Source organism: Pseudopipra pipra, chromosome 2 (genome assembly GCF_036250125.1).
Source record: "Pseudopipra pipra isolate bDixPip1 chromosome 2, bDixPip1.hap1, whole genome shotgun sequence".
Lineage (NCBI taxonomy): Eukaryota > Metazoa > Chordata > Aves > Passeriformes > Pipridae > Pseudopipra > Pseudopipra pipra.
Genome location: NC_087550.1, coordinates 79324601 through 79344043, shown reverse-complemented (window position 1 = coordinate 79344043; position 19443 = coordinate 79324601). Strand labels below are relative to the sequence as shown.

Genomic DNA, 19443 nt, shown 5'->3' with positions numbered 1-19443 from the left:
CTCTGCCCAGTTAATATGTACTTAAAGCAAGGTGGAAGATGTTTCTACCACAGGAGTGCATGCATACAGGTGGATATCAGTTTTATTGAGCAAGCAGGATGCTGTCATCACTCCAGATAAGGACAAATAGACCCACATTCCTGACTTCCTTGACAAGTTTTCTAAACACTAGGAAAATCATGCAATCACACAGTATAATTCAGGTCGGAAGGGACCTCAGGAGACCACCTCATCCATCTGCCTCCTCAAAGCAGGGTTAACTACCCCTTGACTCACCCAGCCAAGGCTTGGATACCCCCATGGAGGGAGGATATACTAGTGCTCTGGACAACCTCTTCCAGTATCTGACTACCTGCCTGGGAAAAACTTTTTTCCCTTTGTCTCCAGTCAGCATCTTCCTTCACATACTCTGTGGCCATTGATTCCAGCCAGTCTTTGGCCTTCCTCACTCCGTGCTTACAGACTCAGGTAATATGTCTCTATTCCTCCTCGGTAGCTATTCCTGTGCCCATTTCCTGTATACTTCCTTCTTATGTTTGAGTTAAATCAAGAGTTTCCTGTTCAGCAAGCTGGCCTCCTGCCCTGCCTGCCTGTTCTATCACCCTTCAGATGATTTTTTTTGCATTTTGTGCAGGTTGTCACTGAAGTCTGATTAGCCCTTATGAGCTCCTTTGCCTTCAGGGGAAGCCTAACATGGGATCAGTTCTGCGTACTAGCAGAAGTTTTGTGTCCTTGCCTTCCTCGCTGCCTTCAGGATCATAAAATCCAGCATCTGACAGCTCCTGCAGTAAAGACTGTTACTGACTGACTGACAGCTCATTTTCATTCAGGATTCCAGCAAAGCATCTGCCCTGGTCAGTTGCTCAGCACTTGCATCAAAAAATTGTCTTCCCTGAACTCTAGAAATCTGGATTGCTTTGCAATCCATCACACTGTTCTCTCAGTAAATTCTGGCATGGTTAAACTTCTCCATGAGAGTCAGGAAGAATTTGAGAATCTTCTTTCAATTGTTTAAGAAATCTTCGTCCACAGTCTCTCCTTGATCATTCACCACCATGACATTCCCCCATTCTGGCTTCCCCTCTGACCCTGACCCATCAGCCTGTTACCCATGCAACCGTGGACTTGACTGTTATTTCCTCTTTCCTATCCTAGGCATTTTAAAATAAAAATGCTATAGCTTCTGTGCTTTGCGTGTGTCTCTTGTCAGAGTCTGCTAGGCAAATTTTGATTGCTCAAGGGCCTTTCTGATATCCTTAGCATGAGAGAGACAAGCTGACAGAAGAGGACAGAAACGTTTCTAAATATGCCCAAAAGCAGAATTTCAAGCACTTAAGAGCACATGCAGGTGTTAGCAGTATGGCTGGGAATTGCATTCTTGGGTGAAGGTGTCTAAAGTCAACTCAAGGCAACTGTAACATGCTCCAGTGCCAAGGATGCTTCAAAGTACCTGACACTGTGAAGCTGTATGGCAAAGTAAGAACAAAGTCTCTTGCTCATTATATCTATTGATTCTAGATGGGTAAAAATGAAAAGAGGATAGAACAAGTTGCACTCATGATCTCATGATAACCACAGGCAACCAAATGAGGGAAGACAATGGGTAAGTTCATGTGGGTTGGAGGCAGGAGGAGGACATCTCTGCTTGACCAATCTGGTGGTCTTTTATGACAAAATGACTGGTTATATGACAGAGAGCAGCAGATGTAATACACCCTGACTTTAGAGGGCACGGTATTTTTACCTGGAAGCTGAGAAGATATGGGCTAGAAGTATTGGGTTTACAATATTGGGTTCAAAATGATGGGTTGAAAACTGGCTGGACAGCTGAGTTTGAAGAATTGCCTAGTTGGCAGCTGGTAGCAAGTGGAGAACCCCAGGCTCTGATACTGGAGCCAGTTTTATCCAGCATCTTCCACATGAACCTCAGTGATGACACAGAATGAATCCTCAGCAAATTTTCCAATGACACCAAACTAGAGGGACTAAGAAAGTTGACTTGAAAAGATGCGCTCCTTGATCTGCTGCTTGTCAACAGAGTGGATCTCATGAATGAAGCAGAGATTGGTGGCTGTCTTGGGCACAGTGACCACAAAGAAATCAAGTCTATAATCTGTTGACAGGAGGAAAAGTACCAGCAAAACCTCGACTCTGGACATGAGGAGAGAAGACTTCAGGCTGATGAGGGAATTAGTAAGTAAGGTTCCCAAGGAAAATGTTTTTATAAGTGGTGGGGTCCATCAGTGCTGGTCACTCTTCAAACATCACCTCCTAAGGGCACAGGAGCAGGCACTTCCCAAATGTCAGAAGTCATGCAGGGGAGGCAGAAGGCCAGCTTGGCTGAACAGGGATCTTCTCTTGAAAATAAGGCAAAAAAGGAACGTGTATGCCCAAGGGAAGCAAGATCAAGTGACAGAAGTCAGAGATGCTGCTTGCTACTGTAGGGAGAAAATTCATGCAGCCAAAACTCAACTGGAGTTGAAGCTGCCAGAAATGTGGGGGACAATAAAAGGAGTTTCTTCAAGTATATTAATGGCAAAAGGCAGTATAGGCACATTATAGTATGAGGATGGTCACCTCACAAACAGGGACAGAGACAAGGTAGAGGTGTTTAATGCTTTCCTTGCCTGTCTTCAACATGGATGATGGACCAAGGGGGTCTCAGTGCCCTCAGCTGGAGGATCATGGCTGTGAGAATGATCAACTCCCAGTCAACCCTGAAACTGTGTGGGATCTGCTGTTTTGGCTGGATCCCTACAAATCTATGGGGCCTGATGGGATTCATCCCCGAATCTTCAAAGAGCTGCTGATGTCATTGCAAAACCACTCTTGATGATTTTTGAGCAGTCTTGGGAATCCAGAGAGATCCCAGCTGACTGAAAGCTGGTGAATGTTGTCCTGATTTTCAAGAAGGGCAAGAAGGAGGACCCTGGAAACTACAGGCCTGTCAGTCTCACTTAAGTGCCTGGTGAAGTTATGGAAAAGATTATTCCGGGAGGCATTGAAAAACACCTGAAAGACAGCACTGTCATTGGTTACAGCCAGCACAGCTTCAGGAAAGGAAAATCCTGCTTATCCAACCTAATTTCCTTTTATGACAAGGTAACCCACCTAGCTGATCAAAGGAAGCCAGTTGATGTAATCTTTTTGGATTTCAGTAAAGCTTTCGATACTGTCTCTCACAGGATCCATCTGGACAAAATGTCCAGCACACAGCTGGATAAACACATCATGTGGTGGGTGAGCAATTGGTCATGGGTGGAGCACAGAGGGTAATAGTGAATGGGGTAACATCAGACTGGTGACCTCTCACTAGTGGAGTTCCACAGAGCTCCATCTTAGGCCCTGTGCTCTTCGACATCTTCATCAAAGACTTGGATGCAGGACTGAAAGGGATACTAAGCAATTTTGCAGATGACACAAAACTGGGAGGAGCTGTTGACTTGTAGGCAGGAAGACCCTGCAGGGAGACCTGGACAAATTAGAGGACTGGGCAATCACCAACCATATGAAGTTCAACAAGGGAAAGTGGAGGATTCTGCACCTGGGATGGGGCAACCCCAGATGTACAGACAGGCTGGGGAATGAGGTGTTGGAAAGCAGTGCCACGGAAAGGGACCTGGGGGTCTTGGTTGAAGGCAAGTTGAATCTGAGTCAGCAGTGCCCTGGCAGCCAGGAGGGCCAACCATGTCCTGGGGGGCATCAGGCAAAGCATCGACAGCTGGTTGAGGGAGGGGATTGTCCTGCTCTGCTCTCCCCTCGTGCGGCCTCACCTTGAACACTGTGAGCAGTTTTGGGCACTGCAATATAAGGAAGATATTAAGCTCTTAGAGAGTGTCCAAAGGAGGGCAACAAAGATGGTGAAGGGCCTTGAGGAGAAGCCATATGAGGAGCTGCTGAGGGCACTTGGTCTGTTCAACTGAGGGGAAACCTCATTGCAGTTACAACTTCCTCGTGAGGGGAAAAGGAAGGTCAAACACTGATCTCTTCTCTGTGGTGATCAGTGATGGGACCCAAGCGAACAGCCTGAAGTTGTGTCAGGGGAGGTTTATGTTGGATATCAGAAAAAGGTTTTTCACCCAGAGGGTGGTTGGGCACTGGAACAGGCTCTCCAGGGCAGTGGTCACAGCACCAAGCCTGACAGAGTTCAAGAAGTGTTTGGATGGTACTCTCAGGCACACGATAGGACTCTTGGAGATGGTCCTGTGCAGGGCTAAGGGTTGGACTTGATGATCCTTGTGGGTCCCTTCCAGCTCAGCATAATTTGTGATTCTGTGATTCAGTCCAGAGGCACCATGAGAAACTCCAGTACTGGGCCAACAGGAGCCCCAGAAAGTTCAGGAAGGAGAAGCAAAAAATTGTACAACAGGATGATCCCATGTCTGCCTGGCCAGAGGTGACAGGTTACAGGATGAAGCTGCTAAAAGGGGCCTGGGACTTAGGTGGATGTCTGAATGAGGGACAGCAAGGGAACAATGTGGTCTCATTGCAAACAAAACAAACTGCATATTCAGAAGACTAAGGAGGTTATTATCCCCTTTTACTCAGCACTGGTGACACTGCGCCTGGAATACAATCTCCAGCTTTGGCCACTTCAAGAGAGGTGTTAAGAAACTGTGGAGAGTGGTCAAGATGTGAGAAAACTTTTGACGATGCTCCACAAAGCAGCTTCAAAGGAAATGTGCTAATGTGACAAATTACCCCAAATGGAGGTTCTAGTTTCCCCTGCCAGATAAATTTGTCAGTAAAACAAAAAAGGACACAATTCTGTAAATGCTCTGTTTCACTCAAGATATTGGGCTTGATAGCCATGACAGATTTACTACACACACCAACTTTACTAAGCACTTGTGAAGTTCTGGATGTAAGAAAGCCACTTGTCTGGCTGACAAGTTGGGAACTTCCTGTGCGTAACTTGCCCATTTAAAAGGTAGCACAAGTTCTCTTTTCCTGAACAGTGAGAGTAAAAAAAGGGCCTAAGGCAGCCCCATGTGAAACCCCAGGCAAGATTTCATTGAGTTGAGAAGCTGCTGTTTTGTTCCACTGTTCTTCAGCAGTGCCTTATTTTTGCTTCATTAGCATTTCCTCACACCCTGTCTTCCACTTACCAACTCCTGAACCGCACTGTAGAAGAGCTCCCTTACCTCCAGCTCCAGCTGCTGCATGCCACAACAAGCTCACAGAGGTACCCTCTGCCACTACCTGGACTTCCTGCCACTACCTGCTAAATATGCACAATATGTACTATTTTTTTGACCCTGGTCAGGACAGCAGGAGGCTGCTTGCCAAGACTATGGCTTGGAAAGGTGAGACTTGTGGGTCTGTTCACCAGTAGTAGCAGCACAGAGAAAGCTCAGAGCTTCCATGGCAAAAAGAAAGGGAAGGTCCCTGAGAGCTCTTTAACCTGCTGGCTGTGTTTATGGCAAAGAGTTGCCCCTCTTCTTGGAGGAAATGTCACCGCCATGGAGGCACGACCCATGCAATGCTTTGCTGTGTAGCACCACACCTCTGTGAAGAGGTGGATGCAGGAAGAGGTGGCATCTGCTGACCAGGAATCAGGATCGCTGTCACAGACTAGGAGCCAGTTGCTCTTTCTGCTAGTTTCTGTCAATTCACATCAAGCACTACTCAGAGGTTGCTCAGTGTATGAATCACCTCCAGCTACAAAATCGAGCATGTGTGTGCAGAGCTACTTGTAACAACATTCAAGCACTGAAACCCACAACCCACCTTCACGTTTCCGGGCATTTCTTTTTCTTCTCAGCACTTCCACTGTACCTCATGGATTATAAGCAAATTTGTCATCATGAAGCCAAATTCTGAGATCAGGTGCCCTGGCTGGCAATGGTCAAGTGGTGCTGCTGTTGTTTGCCACATGCTGGCCCTGAACGAGCTTCTACAAAGCATCTACTGCAGAAAAACATATACTTAGATGAAAGAGTGCTCAGTGGCAGAGCCAAGCATCCTTCATCCCTCCCTGCACATTCAATGACATATTTCACAGTCAAGAAGCAGCCAGTCAAGGCAGGCACAGGATGAGTTTTCCCACTGACATAACAGTGCCAAGGTCCTTCCTCATGGCACTGACTTCAGAGGGGGATAGTTTGGTAATTTAGAGATTTCACATTCTTTCCACAGCTTAGATGTTGTTATATGCTTTGCAAGGTGAGGTCTATGCTATGCAGTCATGATTTAAGAAAGCCATTGAGGCAGCTGCAGCCACCTCTCTGGTAACAGATTTAACCAGAGCAATGACTGCTACACATGCATGCTCTGGCAGAAAACATGCTCAGTAAAAATGAAAGCCACTGAGTAATAATGGTTGAAGTAGCAACCCACAAGGAGGAAAAATGCAGCATTTCAAAAGCACCAAGCCAAGAATCAACCTGTGAAGTCACATAGTAGGTTTGCAAAGCTGACAAGAAAACCCCAGTATGACCCCAGTATGACAGTATGAAAGTTCTGCTTTACTTGAATCAAGAAATTGGGAGGGTGGAAGGCAAAGTTAAAACAATTTGTTTCAGTTTAGCTCCCATTTGTAATTAATGAAATTCTCTATTTGATAAAAAGGAAGAAATTTGTGAGACAAGATGGCAGCCAAAAGACACAGTTGCTGTAAAATCTGTACTGGGTCAACAACACTGAATATGATGTTGTAAAATCTAAAAGAAATTGTTCATCATGTTTTTGTGACTGGTAAGTTTATTAAGTGGATTCCTTTTAACCCACCACACAATAAAATACTCATTTCATTATTTCAATGCTGCAACTGTGAATAAGTAAAGCCTAGGATTCTAAACACAGAGATTTTAAAATAATATACAGGAGACTCATACTTTACAATTTCAAGTAACAAAAGGTTTATTCTGCAACTGTGATGCGGACAAAGATGTTTTAATTGAAATATGACATGGTATATACTCTTACAGCTACTCAGTCCATCAATGCTTAGAATAAGGTATTGCAGTCCAAGCAAGTTCAGTGTCCCACTCATTTCCTGTACCACTGCCTACAGCAGCTGTCCCAGAATTGTTCTTCAAGGTATGTAAGAGGAACTTTATCAGGGTCTCTGTGGAACATTTTTATGGGTCTGTTCAGTAAAGGGATTAGTATTTCTTCTGCACTGGTGCCAGTCGTTGGCTCCTATAGCTGGAATGCAGAGATCTCAGCCCCCCAGGACAGGAGAAGGTCTTGGTGGCTATCCCATGCTCATTTGGATGACTAGGAATTAGTCACAAGGCACATATAAATCAATATGTGGATAACTTACGAATTATCAATTGTGGAATCTTTTCCTGCTCAGTGTATTTCCTTTGTATTTGAGGCAGAACACGACCACTCCCAGATTTCACCTCATGCATATTTCAATCCATTTTTCCTTCCTGCAGTATTTGTGCCATTTATCTTGTCCTATATTCACTTTCTTTTTTTCCTACTTTTGGGAAAAGCATCTAATATCCCTGTAGCACTAGTTTTTCTTTGTTAATGTCAAAAAATGTTAATCTGTGAAGACATGCTTCCTAGATAATGTTAATTCAGCTGCCAGTTTTATAATAGGATTATGCTTTCCAGGATTTAAAAATCCCACTTGTTAGTTACAAAACAGACTTCTACTAACAGCTATAAAATCTAATTTAATCCCTATTGGCATTAACTAAATAGCTGCACTTAACACCCTGCTATTGCCATAAATATATAAAATTCCCTTTGAAGTTATAAAAGAAACTGTTCAGTAGGATAAACAGGGTCTCGTGAGTCCAATCATATGGTATCTCCAAGGCATAACAAATGTTGTTTACATATTGTAAGGATTTTGTGGACAGTGTATTTAAATAGATTAATCCATGTTTACACTTATTAATTTGCCCTTTTTCTCAAGAAAATGCATACTAAATTATGATCTATAATTATCCTATTTAAAAATAATTGGTTAACAAGTGGAAGACTAGGTCTGTGTGGAATCACAGCTTAAAATGTAACCAAATAACCTGGCTAAGCTGGAAGAAAATACCAATTTGTTCAACATAGCGCCTTTTAACGCACAATTATATTGCAAAACCTTAGAAGATGAAGTTATCTTAAGTCTGGCTTAGGAGCAGTTAGTTTGAGGCAATCTAGAAAGCGACTGTAACAAGTAAGAAAGAAAGAATGAGCAAGCCATGGTTTATAACCATCCTAAAATGAACAGCCAGGATCCTTATAACCATGCATATCCTTATAACCATTTGCTCCCAAATGAGGAACAACACAAGGATTTATGGTCTTCTAGAGCTCAGTGATCAGAATAAAGAAAAATATTTATAATTATTTTCTCCCAATCTTGAAATAACTGGTAAGTACGTTGTTCTGAAGAGGGTAGCCCTAATGCACTGCAGTGAGAGGTGGATAGCAAAAGAGCCATTACAGTGATCCACAGGCAGCACTATGTTATGCAGGAGTTAAAACAGCTATCTCAGAGCAACCAAGCTGTCTTAAAGATAGAAATCGTTAGTCAAACTCAGAAAACACTAAAATTTCATTTATGCTTTCAAAAAAGATGCAAAGTGCTGATCAGACTCCACAGTCAGCTTATCACTTTCCTTATTGACAAATAAGAAGACAGATCATATTGTGATATTATAGCCAAAAGGAAAGAAGGACAACCTTAGCAGAGCAGCTGACATTAACACCAAAATCTGTGTGCATTTTATTTTGGAGTTACCTAATATACTCTAGTCAGTACATTTAGATGTGCTAACAACTGCACATGCTCCATACAGATATAAAAACCACTGTCAAAGAGCAACATTCAAATGCAGCTACATGTTTTGGCTTACCCATAATGAAGAAATAAATTTGGCAAGATTTTTGCTTATTTGCAAAAGAATTCCTTGCTTAGAAGCCCAAACTCTGGACATGGCATGTGTAACCTGGGGATGCATTAAGAGCTTTTGTGCCCCTTGAGCCTACTGCATACTATGTAGCCAGCAGAGTTTATACATGTTTATACATTTAGGGAATAAAGAAATAAACAAATATTATTCCTAATGTTCTGTCCCTGTTTATTATGGCTTTTACAACATGGCCTAGAAAAGTTGCAAGAGTTGCGTATTGTGTTCTATTCTGGTATGTAATTGGACAATAAATTCATGGCTCTGGATGCTCCCCACTATAAGTAAGCTAAAGATTTTGGGTATCAGCTTTTTCCATGAAAGTGTATTCTTTTGGTGTATGAAGCACAGCTTAACACACAGTCTTTCACAATTCGGAGAGGAAAGTAATTCACAGAATATGTAAAAACCAGGGCTTTAGGCAATCGTAATCCATGCATTTGTCTTCTGTTGAACAGAGATAATTCTTCCACTCTAAGTTAAAGGGATGTCATCACATGGGTTTAGTTCATGATGGAAAAAAAAGACTGGTTTTAGATGGTTCTGTGCTTATTTTGCAACTAGCACAGTACATATGCCTTCAATTCAATATATGGTGGTGTATATGAGGAAGAAGCTCAAACTCCCAAAGGGCTTAATTCTGAATCACTAATTTAGACATAAATATCCTTAATTCATTGTGACATGTTATCTGAACAAGGATTGCAGAATCCTTAGTAAGTATTGTGGACTCCTGCTAACTGGTCAGAGAGGGCAAGGAAATCATGCTTTTGCGTAGGTACTAGTGGCTTAGTTCCCACTACTGAGTGCTAGGATCCTTTTATCTGGTTTCCAGAAGAATAACAATAGATGAACCCAAAGGTGCTGATGTTAAATATCATGCATTCAGATGACACATGACAAGGTTCCCAGGCCTAGCCATGACCACACACATCCTCAACCTCATCAGCAACTTCCATGTTTATGGCTATGCTGTTTCTCCACCCAACATCAGAAATTCTTTTCTCTTACCCAGCATCTTACCACATTTCCTTGGTTTGCTACCTAATAATACTACTAAGCCCCAGGGAAACACGTAATGTTTAAACAGTTTGGTAAAATAAACCACAGATTTTGCTCATAATCTTCTGAGCATCTCTAAGGTTCTTTCCACTCCACACCATCCTGGGACATGTCCAGCTTTGACGGCAACAATGTGCTGGGAAAAGTACCATGCATTTCCACCTTCCCTTCCCTACTTAACTTATCCACATCAGACCGTAGGTCCACTAGACCACTACCTTGACTGTGACCACAGAGATACCTTTTGGAAAAGTTTATCAAAGAGAGCAAGGGCTGTATTGTCTGTGTGTCCTACCATTGTCTGATCCATGTCCCTGTAGATGGGATCTGTGGGTTTCCTCACACTTCACCTGTCTCTCTGTTTTCGAAGTGTGGCCCTTTGCAATGAGGAAGAAGAAGCAGGGTGCACCACCACAAGCACAATGGAATCTTAGGCTCAAGACTAGGTTTCAAGATAATTGCAATAGAAACCTGGACACACGAACATGTTCCTCTGCCTGCTCATTGCCAATGAAGAAAGCAAGGGAGACATGGAGCAAATGGTGTTAAGTGCTGAGTACCCCTGTGACTGTGATCTGAGCAATATCTTTGTGTTTTCCTCACCCCTGGTACCATTGCAGCCATGACAACACAACCCAACACATGGCTCTGCATGCAAACAAAACCGCCCAAATTTCATCCACATGTTGTTTCTAAAGTACATGTGTATACTGAACTTTTTGTATAAGCTTGATTTTTCTGTAGCATACTTGAAACATAACATCTCCCTTCAAACTAAGTGTTAGATGCTCAATGGCTGTGTTGCCAGGTCCTTCCTGCTAGGAGAACAGATGAAATATTGAAAACTGGCCCAGAAACGTGTAGCAACACATTCCACTCCTGCATTTAGCCCTCAGTACCCAGGTATGCTGTGTGCCTATGGACAATAGATTGCAAATGAAGAACTGAAGTACCGTGAATTACAAGTCTATACAAACATTAACTATGTTTTAAAATATTTTCCCAGGTCTATAATTGTATTCCTGCCTGAAATCCCTGTTAATATTGAGCCAAGACATTTTCCTTACGTTTCTAGACACCATTCTGTCAGCAGTAATGGTTATATCAGATAACGTCCAAGTCAAATTTAATTGGATACATCTGAATCAGTGGAAAAGAAATAACTGGCAATTCAAAGGCTCTGCTCGAAGAGACACAGGCATTACTGAGCTCATTAAGAAGAAAATTGCTGAATATTGTGATCTCCTTATGAATCCTCAAATCTTTATGTAAGGAAGATGATTGGCTTGTAGAGTAAAACAATAAGAACAAAAACTTTTATTGTCACAGTTAGTACTCAGGAGTGGCAGTTCTTCCAGGACCATGGTGGGATTAATGAGGAAATGAAAACACTTTACAACTTTCATAAAAATGTATATTCATCGAACTCTTCAAGGATCAAAAAGGCCTTGCAGAGTTTCACTGTACAGTTCAGCTTCCCTACAATAAACCAGAGAGACTTTTGGACTTCCCAATTCCTACAGAAGAAATTTCCCATGCTACTGAGACTTTTAATAATGGCAAGCCACTGGGGAAAGCAGCATTCCCATTTTAATTTTGTGCATCTTTTGAAGAGAAGTCACCCTACTATGCACCTGTGTACATTTAATCATTCTCTACACACTTTATCAGCGAGCCTTCTCCCTGTAGGACCAATACAATTAGGTACAGTACTAATTTATTATAAATAAAGCAAAGACCTGGTAAAATAACCTAGTTATCAATGTTTCATGCAACTGTGCCTATGAAGTACTAGCTAACATTCTCACTATGAGCCTAGAGATATACCTGCAGCATTGATAAATCCTAACCAACATGGGTTTATTAAAAAAAATAAATTATCATCATATAATACAGAAAACCTGTTGGTTTTAATTGAAGTAGCTAGAGATTTATAGAAACCAACTGGAGCTTTCTTCCACTAATACTGTAAAATCCTTCAGTAAGATCAAAAAGGAAATGCATTTCAACAAAGAAAGCCTTGAATTTTCTTTTTGTATACCATGCTGACCTATTTTATGTATTTATCTCCACCCCCAAATTTAGTTGAAGTGTTGTTTTATATGCAAGAGCCTCTTCTCATCAGTGCTAAGGAATAAAAGGGTGCGAAGGTCTCAGATTAGGGGAAAAATGGCAGGCAAAGATGCTCTCTCTTTGGCGTGCTGTTTGTTCTGGCCCCAGGATCAGGTCACTAGAGAGATGGAGGAGGCATTCTCACAGAGAGAAATCTCCATAAAATCAGCATGTATGTGGATGATCTGCTCTTAACTGTAATGAACTCAGAGTCATCTCTTACGTATGTGTTATTCATAATGGAACATGGAAAAGTGGTCGGACTCTAATCCTATTTTTCAAAACAGATGATTCAAAAGAATTAACAGAATTTTTTTTCTTCCATGATACAGCACAGCAATGATCTTTTAAGTAGCTCCAAGATATTAAGTAGGAACAAATTTATGCTATGATTTCAAGATGCCATGCTGCAGATAAGCAAAATAGGTCCTTCTCTATCCATCCTCTTAACACAACCAAATGTCCTGTCACTGCTGGGGGGAGTGGGGAGAAGAGGAAAGGCTCAGGGGCCACCGCTTCCTCTCTTCAGGAAGGAAAAGGAGAGAGCTGAGGCTTCCTCTTCCCTAACTTCTCTTGTTCAAGTGCTGGAGGAGAGACCAACTTTTTTCTAAAAGAGACAATGCGATACAATCACGATTCACAGCAAATAGGGCTTAGGAGCTTAAACCCTAATCAGTCCTACATCATTTTACAGTGCAGCCCTGAATATCAATAATCTTTAATTGGATGAATGAGGTCTATTTAATTTCAGAGGAACAATAGCAAAATTTCCTGTTTTCAAATGGCTTATGTTAGAGTACTGCACAGACATTTCTCAGCCATATGTAGACTCCAAGGGATTGCTTTTATACCTCTGATACAAAACACATGAGGAGAGGGAACATGGGGCTTTGTTTTGATTCTTAATTATATCACTGGCATTCTCCATGCAAAGAAAAGGCTAAATCCTAGCACTTTCAAAATTTGCCTGAGATAATTTTCAAAGATCACCTTTCACAGAAGGGACTGTGCCCTTCCTGGTCCGATTGCACACTGAAGGGAGCTACAGAGTAAGGTGCTGTATATCTCAATTCTTCAAAATCATCCTATGGACCACAATGAAGATAAAGCCACTAATAGCATTGGTCTGGAGGCAACAAAATTCTCCAAAACTCTTGTCAAGGACTCAGAGAGAGACATAAACACTACAGTAGCAACTCCAACTTTTCTCTTGCTAGGCTGACGTGGCAGCTAACACCTCCTGAGGCTCTGAAGAATAGAAGTGCTAAGACAAGATCAGAAATAGAAAAAATGCCATTCTAGAACACTCTCTTGTAAGGGTGGTAACCTTGCATGACACATGGGAACTAACTAGAAAATCTCAGCTCACTATGCCCTTGGAAAATGAAAGCACTGGCATGGAAATATTCCTTACTCCGACATGAAGAGGAAACTTTTCCACCTGATTAATAGGTTCACCTGACATATAGGTACAGTGAGTAATGTTGCTCTACAGAGAAAGCTATACTAGGGATGGCTGGCTTGGCTGAGAGCCCTTGAGACAGCTCGGCTCCTACACAGAGATCTCGCAATTTCATCACATGCAATTCAGCTTACTGGCCTATACAAATCAGGCAGGCATTTCAACGCAGCCATCCTTTTTATATTTTAATTTTTTTACAATTAAAATAAAAGAATATTCAGAACTTCTCCTGTAAAGACCTGAAACATATATAGGCTACTTTTGTCCCACTTCACAAAAAATCTCTAGAGTGTGATGCATTTGAGATATATCAACACTGCAATCTGCATTATATCTAATTTTATAGTTTTAGAATTTATACTTGAACTGTTCACTTTAAAATATCACCAAGCCAGTAATTCTGAGTAATTTCTTTAAAATGTACAATAAAACTGAAGAAAATTTACATGTATAGCAGTGGTGAAGAAATCCTATCTTTATCTGTGAACAGTAGCTCAGGGAAAGTAATTTTCCTTTAGTAGTATTCAGTTCTTTCCCCAACCAGAACCGTTAATTTCTGTTGTTGAAATTCTCAACGTCTTACAAAGTCAGAAACCTGGAGAGGCAGCTGATGGTCTACACCATGTGACACTATGCATTTGAACCTCTAAAAACGTGGAGCCCCAACCAGGATTTGGACCAGCATGACTAGTAGGATACATAAGCAGAACTGAAGTTAACTTTGTAAGAGAAACTTTCAGCAACACTAGCATATCTTCCTATTATCTTCTCTATTCTGAATTTTTTAACACCTCCTACAGCTCTGTCCAGTCCCAAAGAGGTTGTGAAAGCCCCATGTGCTACTCATATCAGGTTAACCCTACTTTCAGGCTTAGTACTCAACATACTATAACTTTGCTTTTTAGCCATTTCTTCCCACTAGTTCCCCTCAGAAAATTCCCTGAAAAATTTTCTCCTCGTGAACTTCTTCCTTCAATGTTGTTTCTTTTTTACTGATTTAATCTAAATATCAACAACAACAAAAAAAAATGAAAAGAAGAAGAAGATGATACCTGAAATCATGGTCAGTGCAGATTAGCATATGAGTATGGGTTCCCCACTTCTGGTGCCATTAGAAAACGTAATTGTGAGGGGAAGCCACAGGAGAGGAAATCTTTCAAGACTTCATTGAAAGCAAATATTTCATAGAAAATAGTTAGAAATTTTTATTTTATGACTGCAGCTTCATAAGATGCTACTGCAATCAAATGCAGTTTTGCAAATGTTATCAGTTTCAGTGTTAGGAAGCTCATCTTACTTGTTTCCTTCTAAATGAGCAACAAAAAGGAGCTGCCAACATGCTAGATCTAACTTAATCCTAATACAAAACACAGAGCACCTTGTTAAAATAGACCCATTAAAATGTGGTTCAAACTTGTTGCTTAGACTTGATGCAAGTGAAGATCTTCTGTAGATAGGCAAGTTTGGCACAAGGCACTATGAACCTTCAGCCAAGTCCTGATTTTCCCCAAACACAACATTTTCTGTAGGAGTTTGAAGAAAGTCAAAGAAAGTAGCATTTTAAGTAATATAATACACAGCAATAATAGTCAAATTCATCAGTACTATTTAAGAATAATGAATAATTAAAGGACAGCCTCAGTGTTACTGTGTTTCTGAGTATTTTTTTGTCTGCAGTTCAAAATGACCCTTTTGCACTATGTTCTTGACATATCTTTCACGCAAAGTCTCCAAACACCTCATAAACATTAACAAATTATTGCAAGAGCAATAATAATTTCAGCTTCATGTTCATAGAACCTAAGTCTCAAAATCTTCCTGAGTATCTGTGGCAGATCTAAAAATGAAATTCAAACTTCTGATCACGTTGACTTAGGCTTTGCTACTGCATCATGCAATCACACAGTATAATTCAGGTTGGAAGAGATCTCAGGAGACCACCTCATCCATCCATCTCCTCAAAGCACTGCTAGCTACTGCTCTGCACCAGGTTGATCACAGCTTCATTCAGCCAAGGCTTGAATACCCCAGAGAGGGAGGACATACCATCAATCTGGACAACCTCTTCCAGTCTCTGACCACCTGCACGAGGAACTCATTTTCCCCTTGTCTCTAGTCAGCATCTCCCTTCATGCAACCTGTGGCCATTGCTCTTGTCCCGTTTCTGAGCTCCTCTGAAAAGCGTCTGGCTCTGCCTCCCATTCAGCTCCCCTCAGGAAGCAAAGTCTCCATCAAGATCCAACTCAGCCATCTCGTCTCCAGGATGAACAAACCCAGCTCCTCAGCCTCTCCTCCTGTGCCATGACCACCCTGATGGTGCTTATCAGGCTCCTTCCCATTGGTCAGCCTCTCTCTTATCCTGGTATCCACAGCTGAGCACAGACACCCCACAAGGAGACCCTCCAAACCAAGTGGGGGGGAGAGACCCCTTCCCTGGACCTGCTGGCTGCACCTGTGCCAGCTCAGCCCTGGAGGTGGTTTGCCACCTTTGCTGCCAGGGTGCACTGCTGACCCTGTTTGGCTTGTTGTCCAACAGCACTCACGGCCTTTTTGGCAGAGGTGCCTTTCTCCAGGCATCAGGAACATCTCCCAGCCACTTTGACCTTTCAGTGATGACTGACAGCAGCTTCATGATGACACTAGTCAGCTCCCTCAGAGGTCTTCAGTATGTCCTGTCTGATCCCATAGACCAGCTTATTTAAATAGACCCTAACTCCATCCTCCCCTACCGTGGCTGCTATCTCTTTTCCCCAAGCTTTGCTTCTAGGAGACAACCTAGCAGGTCTGATGGCAGGCAGATTCTGACAGTAAAGCCTGAGGCTTCACGGAGCAGTGCATCCACACTTTTACTGGTTTTCCTTCTCATTTTTACTGCTGATGCACTTATAATAGCCATTCTTCTTGTTCTGCTCATCCCTCACCAGTTTTGATTCCAGCCAAGCTTTAACCTTCCTCATTCTACCCATACATGCCTGGACCACACTTCTGTGTTGCTCCTTGGTAGCCTGTCCCCATTTCTACCTCCAGTCTGCTTTCTTTTTGTATTTAGCTCAGTCAGGGGCTCATCTGTTGTCTCAAGTTTCTATCACCCATTTTTCCCCTAATTTATTTGAAGTCTTATACTCAGTGGCATAACTTCACTTCAACAGAGCTAGAGTTTTACCACCCTCTGGAAATTATTACTGTCAAATTTGTCATCTTGATCATAACTTTTTGTTTTGCTGTTATCCTCTATTACAAATAGATGCTTCTGCTATAAATTATTTTTTGATCTAATTAAACTGCATCTAAACAACTACAGTTTAATACATTTGTGTCATTTTACAGCAGCAGCCTCCCAGATATGATGAAACAGTACTAATTATATAATATAATGAGATATAATCTTAGTCTTACAACACAGAATTTTAGCAACTGAAAAATGTTTTCCAATAATCTTCAGCAGTACACAGGAACATACTATTTTCCCTTTTCAGAACTAGAATAGACATATGCAAACTCTGTAAACTTCTTCCTTTCCAAAATACCTGTAAAGAGCTGAAGGTTAAAGAGAGCACTATCCAAAAAGGTCCTTCTGGAAAGCATTAACTCACAAGAAAAAGAAAAGAATAAAATTTCATCCACATTTTTAAGATGACACAGGAAACTTCTCATGCCTATTTTCCTAACTCCCTGGACAACACATTCATACTCAAATCCTAAACACTGTTTGCTGTAGTTTGAAGCACTGAAACACGGTTAGGAAAACTGGTAAATATGAAAATGATGTGACAGCAAACTTACATTACTGTTCAGAAATAGCTTTCATTAGGAAACATTTACACTAATGTCTTGTATACGTTGTTTAAGACGTCTGACTTGGCAGTTACACTTAAGGCTGGACTCAATGATCTTAAAGGTCTTTTCCAACCTAAATGACTCTATGATTCTAAGATGTGAAACATTTTAAAATGGTTATTTTCATATATTAAAAAAAATTGCTTGCAAGTGAAATTGAATGCATGCTAGATCATTCTTCTTTCACAATTCAATTTTAATGAAAACTTGGCATAGGTACTTTACACATCTACATCTATCTCCCACTCTGCTCTGCATTCTTGTTCCAAACATTGGTACACTCAAAATCTATCTTCTCTCTCCTTGAAAAACATTCCTAACAGCATTTTTTCCCAAAATCTCAGGAAATAAATATTTCCAAACACTCCAAGGCTCAAACCCAGGCCCACGCTGGTTTGCTTGCAATCTGAAGCTGCTTTCATTTCAACAATAAACTGGCCACCTGGTGGTTCCGAACTAACTCTTCCTTTCCCGCTTCTCTTCTTACAAACTCTTTTGTCCTCTTCCCTAAGAATGACAGAATCTTCCACTCTTCTGTGATGGGAGCTTACATCCAGTTCTGTATTCCTTCAAAACTCCCTCCTCACTTACTCACACAGAATGTCTTTGAGTTCTGGGTAACCAGACTTTCCCAACACCTTCACAAAGCCTATCACTGTGACATTACTTTGTATATCTTGAGATTAAGATCTTTGTCTCTCTGGTTGTCACTTCCCCAAGGCAAAGGCAATGTTTTCCCACAAGCTCTCCTTAGTGCTGATTGTATCACACAGATAATTTTTAGTTACCTTTCTGTTCAGAGCCACACCATCTTCACAGTCCAGCACTGCACAATCTACATTCAGTGATGGGATTTTTCGTATCTTTTTTTCATCGTCCGCGGGTACATACAGGACAGCTCGTCTGGGAACATACTTGTGAGATGATGCAAAGTGATAACTAAGCTTAGGAACACCAGCTGGCAGAGGAGAATTCACCCTGTAAATGATATTGTTAAAATTAGACTTTTGGCTACAACGCTGTAAATATTATTTGACTATATTTTAAAAGTGAAACATTTCTAAGTAGATAGTGGCTGGTTTTGGGTTATCTGTATTTCCCCCCTTAGGAAGAGTGAAGGTAAGGATATACCTGTATTACAGTTAATTACAGTATAAAACTCTGAAACTACTATGTTCAACAGAAGCTGCAAACATAAACAGTCACAACTGAAGACCTGCCAGGGCTGAGGTTATCCATTCATCCTTAATTATGCTGGCCATTCTGGGTGCTATGGCAAGCATGAAATACAGAAGGGTGGTGCTTGGCTTTTCTGCTGTCATAGGACTCCGTAGGATGAAAACTGTGCTGGGAACAGATCAGGACTGCTTTAGAGAGGAGGCTGCTATCTGCCACATTTTCTCCAGGAGGTGGACGTCATGCTAGGAATGAAGCAGGGGTGCTGACTAAAACAAATAGGGGCTTGTGAAGTTGATTTTGTTTATATCAACAAACATATTTGCATGCAAATTTTAAATAAGCAAAATGGATGGAGGGGGAAATGAGGAAAACAGGAATGAAAATCCCATGTAATGTGGAACTTCACTAATCCTAACGTTCTCTCAGAAGCCTTCAGACCTTCAGATCCACAGCACAGACTTCCACTGACAGAGCTTAAAAAACCACCAACATCATCAGCAGGTCGTTGGCTGTGGTGCCTTTTAAAATTTATAAATGCTTTGTGCACCACACTCCAGTGGTGTCACATGGCTTGAGCGAGTGACATATGTGGCCCACAGGCATCAGGCTTGTGGTGGTCTCCACCTTGTGCACATAGTGTTGGTGAGGACCCAGCTCTTCTCCTGGAGTGTGCACCCTAAAAGCTGAATATAAGCCTTAGGTTAAAAAGATGAAGAAAGCTTTTATCATATTTTACCTCAGTAAACAAAACGGAAAAAGAAAACTATTCCACTATCTCCACTGCTGCGTTTCTGCACATCCTGGTTGAACCGACTTTATGAGCCCACAAAAACCCACTCTTCTTTGTAACATGTCTGGTAATGTTTCCTTCAGCCTAAGAAATGGGGCAGCTTGGCTGTTTAACAGAAATTATTTTATTAC

The 19443-nt window shown here is 41.5% G+C and overlaps 1 protein-coding gene and 1 long non-coding RNA gene across 5 annotated transcripts in view; one reads left to right on the top strand and one right to left on the bottom strand.

Moving 5' to 3' along the window:
* The window catches only part of LOC135409916 (uncharacterized), a 92182-nt gene extending 90998 nt beyond the window's left edge, over positions 1-1184 (top strand). The window contains exon 3 of the long non-coding RNA XR_010428421.1: positions 635-1184. This is a non-coding gene — a long non-coding RNA (uncharacterized LOC135409916). The remainder of the gene's footprint in view (positions 1-634) is intronic.
* Positions 1-19443, bottom strand: part of CLYBL (citramalyl-CoA lyase) — a 169368-nt gene that overhangs the window by 63824 nt on the left and 86101 nt on the right. For all 4 annotated transcript variants that reach the window (XM_064646078.1, XM_064646076.1, XM_064646080.1 and 1 more), the window contains one exon: positions 18132-18321. In XM_064646078.1, the coding sequence (XP_064502148.1) occupies positions 18132-18321 (190 nt within the window). The remainder of the gene's footprint in view (positions 1-18131; positions 18322-19443) is intronic.